This window comes from Etheostoma spectabile, chromosome 5 (genome assembly GCF_008692095.1).
Source record: "Etheostoma spectabile isolate EspeVRDwgs_2016 chromosome 5, UIUC_Espe_1.0, whole genome shotgun sequence".
Lineage (NCBI taxonomy): Eukaryota > Metazoa > Chordata > Actinopteri > Perciformes > Percidae > Etheostoma > Etheostoma spectabile.
Window position 1 is genome coordinate 34693796 of NC_045737.1, and position 9460 is coordinate 34703255.

Genomic DNA, 9460 nt, shown 5'->3' on the forward strand with positions numbered 1-9460 from the left:
CTCTCTCTCTCTCTCTCTCTCTCTCTTCCATTTACTCTAACTACAATTGTTAAAAGAGGCTGAAAGCAGCAGAGCGTGGTGGAAAGGTCTGCTGCATTGTGCATCATATTGTTTTCCACTATGTTGGCCTGTTCAACAATGGAGCTCCCCACCAAACACTCGAGGATGATTCTCTGTTAAAACAGCCTGGATAGGAACCGCTATTGTCCCCTCCTTTCCCCGCAACCAGCTGATTTGTTTGTGGTCATTTACATAAACCCATTCACCTCCTTTCCCTTTCCTGAAAGGTATAGTTCCTGTATGTCTAGTATAGAGTTAAATTAGCCTAGTCCGGCTGTAATGTCAGTGTACACCTGTCGGTGGTGGAAGGGCTAGATCTGCATGAGGAAAACATCATCACCTGTTCCTTCATCCATCAGTTTATCCATCTTTCCTTCCTTCCTATGACTGTCATGTGAGTTTTTTTTCTTTATAAATGCTTATTATTTTTTGGTTATCTGATGTGAGCAATGGTGTTATGTTGAAATGTTGGACTTTTTTGCAACGGCCCATTTGAGAAAAACTTTTTTTTTAGAACTACTTGTTACGGATACAACTGGCTCTCATATTGCTACAGTATTACTTTGTTGAGGTTAATTATATCTTAATTGGGTCTCCACTGGCTACATTGCCTAGTCTCTGTGAATAGTAGTATTACAATTTGTGGGAACATTAATTTTTAGGAATATCAGAAAATCTCCTTCTAGAAGGACTCCTTTATTTGTCTCAACACTCAGCGTTGGTGTGGTGTTTGTAACACGAGCATCATGTTCCTACCGCATAGTGCAAACAGGCGTCCATCCACACTTTACATGTGGTTTATTCAAGCTGCATTACTTTTTAATTTAGTTGTGTGCAATTTGCTCATTTAATAGTAAAAAGGTAAGCAGAGCTATGGATCCGGAAGGGCAAGACTTCAACAAGGCGTAAATGGAGTTTACATGCAACATATAGAAAGTAGATGTATTATCTGAATGTCTGTGTGTAGAGTCTGTGCTTTATTAACTACACAGTTGTAAGATTTCTCTCTTTCAAATGTGATTTGATATGTGTTGAAATGGAAGCTCCTCTGATGCTGGTGCCCAACCTAGGGCTTCTGACCCACACTAGGTGTCGCCAAAGCTTCATGGGCGGTTGCAAAGCCTTCTGGATTTTAAGTGTTGTAGGACAACTTTAAAAAAAAAACGTTGGGTGCCAGGGAGAAGAAAACACTAAATTTGTCAAAAGACAAGCCTATCAAGTATGTATTATTGTTTGGAAGGAAGGAAGGAAGGAAGGAAGGAAGGAAGGAAGGAAGGAAGGAAAGAGCATAGCAAACTAAAAGTTCCTAACAGGAACCCCCATCCCCCATAGTTTCTAGAAAATAATCTGCAAACAATGTGATACTAATTGCTTTAGTTGTAGAGATTATCAGTTATTTAAGGTGTTATGCTTTGAATATAATATGGAGTATCCATAAAATATTTCACTAATCAGGGTCATATATTCAAAGATAGAAAAACAGTCCCGGATTAAGGTTGGGAACCTCTGTTCTATGAGATAGGACGACAAAGAAAAAAGTTATAGCTACAACATAGGTGCTTGTTTTGGTCAGTGATATAAAGCAAATTTGTTATTAATATGAAGTTATTTTGTTGAACAAGATCAAGATCATAGTTCCCAAACTGAACATGACACGTACCTTCTCCCTTCGTTATGAACAGCGTCATGTCGTACTGCTGAGATGTTGGTATAGCTAAGAGAGAGGCGACGTGTCTTTGATGTCCACTAAACCAATCATTACATCTGTTTGCCTTCACTCTTTCTCTCTTTCTTTATTTCAGTGTTGAGGAGCCGATGTCATTGGGGGGGGAAGATGATCGAGAGGAGAAACCAGCTTTGGTTCCCAGTTTGTTCCCCCTCATCCCCCCAACCCTCTACTTCAGCACCGCCAATGAGAAAGGTCAGGACATGCGCGTCTGTTGTGTGAACATGACGTAGAAGTAGGAGAGTTTTAAGGACGTCATGTTAGAAAATGGCAAGCCCAAGCAGACATGAAACGGAGAGAAATACACGTTGTGAACAGCCGTGGCCCGCCGGCCTGGTCCCCCTGTAACGTTAGCAGGGTTAGCCAGGACCAGTCGGAATCACTTTACTGGCTATGTCTACATTGTTTTGGCAAGTAACCAACTCGGGTACTCTAGCTATGTAATTTAATGTGAGTACACAAATGTTGAAATGACATACATCTCTTGTAGTCGTGATAAATTAGTCTGAAGCTAATGCTCACCTTTTCAGGAGGAAATTAGCCAACTCAGCATGCTTTTAGGCTCTAAGCTGTGGTGCTGGGCGGTATGACCCAAAATTTGTATCACAGTATTTTTTAAGATGATGTCGGTTTCACGGTATATCACGGTATTCTCTTTCTTTTGCTTGACTGGGTCTTAAGATAGGTTTCTAATGGCTTATTTAAACGGTCAGTATTCAGTACTGTAAGAATATAAAAAGAAACGTTTCAATGTCATCATGTTTACCAAAAACTTTGATTACAAAAGGGTTTACTTGGCTCCATAACATTATACAAAAATGTTATATGAAGGAGAATGCATGAAACTGTTACAGAACTATTTTTTAATTGTGCAAAATACAAAGTAGTAAAAACTTGAATTTAATACACATAACAACTTTAACATGCTTCCTTTTCAAAACAAAATAGCTGTAAGATTGCTGTATAAACACTACCTTGACCACAGATAACGTTAGTTTGTTGTAGTAAAGTGGGCGTAGGACTGCTGTCAGCTTGCTTCGGTGTTTGAATAACGTTGGTGGTTTGGCTAAAGTATTTCAGCAAGGCAAGATATCTTAAATCCAGTGTTTTCGTCATTGCTCTGAACCCGTGTTTCTCGACGGTCTGTAGTGGGACCGTAGGTGGATTGTTATTGTGTATGTATGTTTGAGGTGACAGGTCTTAACGTTAGCACGGCTGACTGATGTTAGTGCGACGAGTACAGTTAGCACAATGTTTTAAAACCAAAAAAACTCCAAACAACAGACACGGTTCGTTTGTGGTGAGAATGTGAAGTGTACTCGAACTGCACCAACTATACATACTCTGCAAGTGTGAGCTAATGTCTTCTGTAGTCAGGTGTGTTTAGCAACCTGCGATGCAGCAGAGCAGCAAACTGTAGCAGCTTGCAGTGTTTCCATCACAGACGTAGACCGGGTCAAGCTTGCGTCACTCGTATCTCCGTGGTCAAGCCAGCTGTTGCTAAAATAACGTCTCTAATGAAACAATTTCTAATGGTTTTAATAAAATGAGCCGGTGTGACCACTAGACCAGAACACAGGACCTTCTTCCTGTGGGTATTACATTTTGAACCTTTAAGCCAGTTTAAATGTGATTTTATTTAACATAATTATTTTACTGAACCGTTCTTATACCAACATATTGATTATTTATTTACATCCAGACAGCGGTCTGTGCTGGCATTATGTGTGTTACTAAGGTATTAAATGAGGCTCTGAAATAAATACTAATACTTTTGTGTTAAAGTGGAACTGCTGCCAGCCGAACAAAGACGTCTGTTAAAATGGAAGATAAGCACCGTCACTCCAAATATTGTCAAGCACACAATCGGCAGATCACACTTCAAAGTCACCAAAAGTAAGTGATCACATGTGTGGCAGCGAGACTTGCTGCTAAAATACATATTTAATTGCAACACAGAACTCAGAAGCAGTTCCGTGTGGATGTATAAGTAGTATATAGTACAGAATATTCTGTTAGACCGATTTTGTGCTTGTTATCAACTCTGTCCCTATTTGTTGTGATTAGTTGGAAATCCATTGTGTACAACTCCGTGTCTCACACACTGACTGATTATACGCATGAAGTCACTTTAAAATGATGTGGTGGCATATGTCTTCATCAAAATGTATACAAAGGATTTTGGGCAACAAAAAAGGTTTTTGGGAGGTAATGTTTAGTAGACACTTGTACCTAAAAGAGGATTTTAGTGTAAGTGCAACATGCACGAGCTGAAATAAGCGATAACTGTGATAATTGTCCTGGATGACCAAAATCTGTTTTTCGCACTGTTGTGCATGTAGAAAGCCATGACTGGTTGGGCTGCTGGGGACACCACATGAAGTCTCCTGCCTTCAAAGCCCTCGAAGAGCACCAGAAAGTAAGAAACCGTACATGCTGTACACACTACTCCTCCCAGATTGTGCTCACAGAAAGTCTTATTTTTAGGGAAACTATTACATTACTTTTTACATCTTCTGTTGTGTTCTTTTTGTCCTAGTTGAACCACTTCCCGGGAACATTTCAGATTGGCAGAAAGGACCGGCTGTGGAGAAACTTGTCCAAGATGCAGGTTCGCTTTGGCAAGCAGGAGTTCAGCTTTTTCCCCCGCACCTTTGTCCTTCCTCAGGACATCAAGCTGCTACGCAAGGCCTGGGAGGACGGTGGCTCCCGGCAGAAATGGATCATCAAACCTGTATGTTCTGTTGGTAGATAATCATTGTGTTTAGTTTACTTGTAACTGTACCAAAACCGTGAAGGCAAATCAGTCTCAAAACACTGGCCAAAATGTGAACTTCTGTTTTGGAATTTGTGGCTAAAATTGTGTAAAATTCCATTGAATTTGGGTTTTAGTTGCTGGATAATACGTTTTTCTGTCTAATGCGCATACAAACAAAAATAATCTGGCTGGCAACAATAAACCTAGTTTAATGTTGATAATTGTCTGATTTCTGTAAAAGGTAAAACAAGTTAGTTTAGGATTTAATTAATGTTCCAAATGAGTCATCTACATTATGATGCTTAAGGAAAAAATTGATGTTTAGGTAAATGTGTGTGTTTCTTTGTTCCTTTTTTTAAAATTACATTCTGTCTAACCCCTCTCGTCTGTAATAGCCTGCGTCAGCCAGAGGAATAGGTATCCAGGTCATCCACAAATGGAGCCAGATGCCTCGCAAGAGACCGCTACTGGTCCAGAAGTAAGTAGCCCAGAATAGATTGCTAAATGGGGGTTGGCAGTCACTCAGTCTCAAGGGAGTTGAGTTGGGAACCGCAGGGTTGCTAGTTCAAGTCTCATAGTATGGTGGTGGACTGGTACCTGGAGAGTTGCCAGTGCAGCTCCTGGGCCAAGGCGCTCTTGAGTAAGGCACCGAACCCCCAATTGCTCAGGGCGCCTGTCCATCAACAGGTGCAACCCCCTCGCTCGTGACATCTCTCCATTGGTGCGTGTGTAGGTGCTGAGTGTGTATTTCAGGCCTGTGTGTAATGTGTATTCTAACAACATAGTGAACACATTGTAATTTCCCTTGCAGGATTAATAATAAAGTATAAATTATTATTATTATTATTATTATTATTATTATTATTATTGAATAATGTGTTAAAATTTAGTAGCTCAGAGATCATCTACCAGAACTTAAAACGTGAAGGCAGGTATGTACACATGAAATTAGAACTTGACACTACGTTATTCATCAGTCGATAGCATAACACGTTTTTATCCTTGTCGTGTTTTGCAGGTACCTACACAAGCCCTACCTCATCAGTGGGAACAAGTTTGACCTGCGAATCTACGTCTATGTGACCACCTACGACCCGCTCAGAATTTACATCTTCTCTGACGGACTGGTTAGATTCGCCAGCTGCAAGTACGTTTTCATCACATCCACCGCCGTGACACTGCCAAATACTGTAGATTGGTTCATACAAATATGATGCACACATCAATGGGCCTTAAGGGTGACGCTTTGAATGACGGTGTGAGAGACTTGCAAAAGAGCTGATAATAGAGGCTGTAATTGGTTTTATTACACATTTTTGTTTCTCGGCTTTAGGTATTCATCTTCCATGAAAACTCTGGGTAACAAGTTCATGCATCTGACCAACTACAGCGTCAACAAGAAGAACTCTGAATACCAGTCCAACAGCGATGACAAGGCCTGCCAGGGACACAAATGGTTTGTTACAGTGAAACTAGAGCCTGTAGACACATTAGGTCAAGGTCAAAATTTATTTATATAGCACATTTACAAACAGTCACTACCGCCCCAAAGTGCTGTACAATTATAGATAACAACATAAGAAAAAGGCATAACAAATATCCGGAAAAAACATCTAAAACTGAATATGCCAAAAACAACAAAAATACAACAGATAAAAAGCTTTGCTCAAATCAATACAACAACAAAATGTCACAGCTCAGCTTGTGTTAAAAGCCAGTGCAAAGAGATGAGTTTTTAAAAGTGATTTAAAACTCTCAATAGAGGGAGCTGCTCTAATGTTCAGAGGGAGAGAGTTCCAGAGCTTAGGACCTGCCACCGAGAAAGCTCTGTCCCCTCTGGTTTTCAGTCTTGTTCTGGGACAGTCTAAAAGCAACTGGTCAGCGGACCTGAGTGCTCTGACTGGAGCGTGCAAAACCAGCATATCAGATAAATATGATGGTGCCAGCCCATTCAGAGATTTAAAAACATTAGACACATTTTTGCTACAATGATATGTATGGCGCCTGAGCATGTGTTTCCCAACTCTGTGTGTGTGTGTGTGTGTGTGTGTTGTATGTGTGGTTTTTTTCAGGGCTTTGAAGGCCTTGTGGCAGTATCTTGGTTCTAGGGGAGTCAACACCACTCTGATCTGGGAGAAGATTAAAGACATTGTGATCAAAACCGTCATTGCGTAAGTTTTAATAATTGGTATTTGTTTTTTTCTTTGTTGTATTATTTATGAAAGTTGAAACGATGTAATGCCGAAGGCACTAGAATATTAGTCTGAGCCTATCAGTGGCAAAATGAGCACTTTTGTGAAGGCAAATAAAAGCTGCACAATTGCCCCACTATCTTCCATTGTAGCTTGTTTTGCCACTGCCGACTCCAGCAATCACGCTTAGTACTGGACCAATTTCAAACGTTGTTCAGTAACAGTAACTTAGACACAAAAACATAGGAAAGAAGGTCCCAGGTTGAAAAAAAAAAAAAACACTAGTTACCCTTTAACTGAGATTTACAAGTTGCCTAAATACAATTGCCCAAATAAAATGAATGCAGTCAGTGGGCTCACTGGTGGGGGCAAATAGAATATTAAAGTTTTGCACACAAGTTTAGCTTTATCACATCTCAGCGTTCTTTAGTCAGTGTTTTTGACGTAACCCTCACTAACAAATCTCCGAGGAATCTGGGTATAATGGAGACGTTAAAGGTGGGAGTCTCTGGAAAAGTCTGTGAAATGCTGGAGATAACGCGGTAAATGAGTAGAGATCGTGTTAGAGGAGTCATTTTAAAATAATGAAATAATAATGGTTATCAAATGTCCTGTGTGTTGGTCTTCAGGTCAGAACCGTACGTTAACAGTCTGCTGAAGATGCACGTCCGGACGCCTTACAGCTGCCACGAGCTGTTTGGCTTTGACATCATGCTGGATGAGAAGCTGAAACCCTGGATCTTGGAGGTCAACATATCACCAAGGTAACACACACACAGACACACACAAACATTGACTTTAAAACGACACGTGGTAACTGTTGTGTTTCTGGTCCAGCCTCCATTCCAACACTGCGCTGGATGTTTCAGTTAAGGGTCAGATGATCGCAGACCTCCTGAACCTGGCTGGCTTCCGTATTCCCCAAAGAGAAGACGTGGTTGCCTCCTGCAGTAGCACCTCCAGCTCCACCAGCAGGTACGGAGGAGGTGTTAGTGGGCATTCACACAGCCGGCGCCTGCCCCAGACAATCGCGGCAACAACGCAGGTCTCTTTGTTTATTTTTAATCGTGGTAGTGCGTTTCGGCTGCAGCAGGGTTTGACGCAGGGGGGACATGGAAAAACCTGCAGCGGACCTGCAGCAAAAAGTTGAGACCGACTCAACTTTTGGCCCCAAGTCCAATCATGCATCTGGCGATCACACTTGTCACTCGGTTTTGAGATGGTGTGAGAGTCCCGCACAGGAAACAAGACACATCATTGCCTCTATCGCTGCACAAGAGAGTTATAAAAGATGAAACAAACTTAGGAAAGTTTTTCCTAAGTTCACACACAATTTAGGAAAAAACTTCCAAAGTAATCCAACTCAGACTACAGCCTCTGAAAAGACCTTGCAGTTGAATAAACACCTCTCTCTCTCTCTCTCTCTCTCTCTCTCTCTCTCTCTCTGTGTCTCTCTCTCTCTCTCTCTCTCTCTCTGTCTCTCTCTCTCCCCCTGTGTGTGTGTGTGTGTCTCTCTCTCTCTCTCTCTCTCTCTCTCTGTGTCTCTCTCTCTCTCTCCCCCTGTGTGTGTGTGTGTGTCTCTCTCTCTCTCTCTCTCTCTCTGTGTGTGTGTCTCTCTCTCTCTCCCCGTGTGTGTGTGTGTCTCTCTCTCTCTCCCTGTGTGTGTGTGTGTGTGTGTGTGTGTCTGTGTGTGTGTCTCTCTCTCTCTATAGTCTGTGTGGCGGAAACAGGGAGAGGACCAAGCCAGATCTTTCTTCTGATGAGAAGGTCAAACGGGCATTTTACCTCACACAACGCTACGCTGACCAGGTTAATAAATAGAAACACACAGAAAACATGTAGTAATATAATCTAAATCAGAGGTAAATAATATTTTAAAATACATGCATTTAATGAAGGAAAAGATTATACATTTAGGTTTAAATAATAAGGTGCAGGATAAGCACCTCCATATCCAAGGCTCTACATTTCTAACGTAGTCTCCTTCCTTCTGTCTGTCAGGACTTCCTCTCTACGGTGTTGGATGTCTTGACTCCAGAAGACGTCCGCGTGCTAGCAGAGAGTGAAGACGAGCTGACTCGTCTTGGACAGTTTGAGCGGATTTTCCCATCGCCGTCATCTTCCCGCTACCTTCGCTTCTTCGAGTGTCCGAGATACCTCAACATCCTGCTGGACCAGTGGGAGCAGAAGTACCGGACCAACAGGACAAAAGGTATGCACTGCATTTTCACTATAATGATACTGCTGTCAGTGGTGTGGATGTATTTAATCAGATCCTTATGGGACAGAAATGTACATTATGCAATATATCTATTCATCAAATGACAGACCTCTGAAGCTGAAGCAGCAGTTTGTGTGATCAAACATATTTGAAAAATCTGTGGTTTGTGTTATTTAGGCTACATTCTGTTTAATTAACAAAACCTTGAATAAAACAAAGAAGAGAATCAGATTCAGAATCAGCTTTATTTGCCAGGTATGAGGACACATACGAGGAATTTTTCTTTGGAGCATCGTTACTCACACTGTGTTTACACACAAAACAACCAAAACAAAAATATACACACTAATATATACACACAATATATACATACTCTAAACAGAACAATATAGAGGCATGAGTTAACAAAGAGTGCAATACAAATGATTTAAATATGGAGCATAGTGCAAAGGATACTGGGATAAACAGTATTATGTTATTATATTACAATATGAACAGTATTA

General features: G+C 41.1%; 1 protein-coding gene across 2 annotated transcripts in view; it reads left to right on the plus strand.

Moving 5' to 3' along the window:
* ttll4 (tubulin tyrosine ligase-like family, member 4) overlaps positions 1–9460 on the plus strand; it is a 25306-nt gene that overhangs the window by 11426 nt on the left and 4420 nt on the right. For both annotated transcript variants that reach the window (XM_032515394.1, XM_032515393.1), the window contains exons 7-18: positions 1863–1981; positions 3572–3682; positions 4129–4205; positions 4326–4520; positions 4940–5022; positions 5563–5691; positions 5878–6000; positions 6617–6715; positions 7366–7500; positions 7574–7711; positions 8449–8545; positions 8738–8948. In XM_032515394.1, coding sequence (XP_032371285.1) covers positions 1863–1981; positions 3572–3682; positions 4129–4205; positions 4326–4520; positions 4940–5022; positions 5563–5691; positions 5878–6000; positions 6617–6715; positions 7366–7500; positions 7574–7711; positions 8449–8545; positions 8738–8948 — 1517 coding nt within the window. The remainder of the gene's footprint in view (positions 1–1862; positions 1982–3571; positions 3683–4128; positions 4206–4325; positions 4521–4939; positions 5023–5562; positions 5692–5877; positions 6001–6616; positions 6716–7365; positions 7501–7573; positions 7712–8448; positions 8546–8737; positions 8949–9460) is intronic.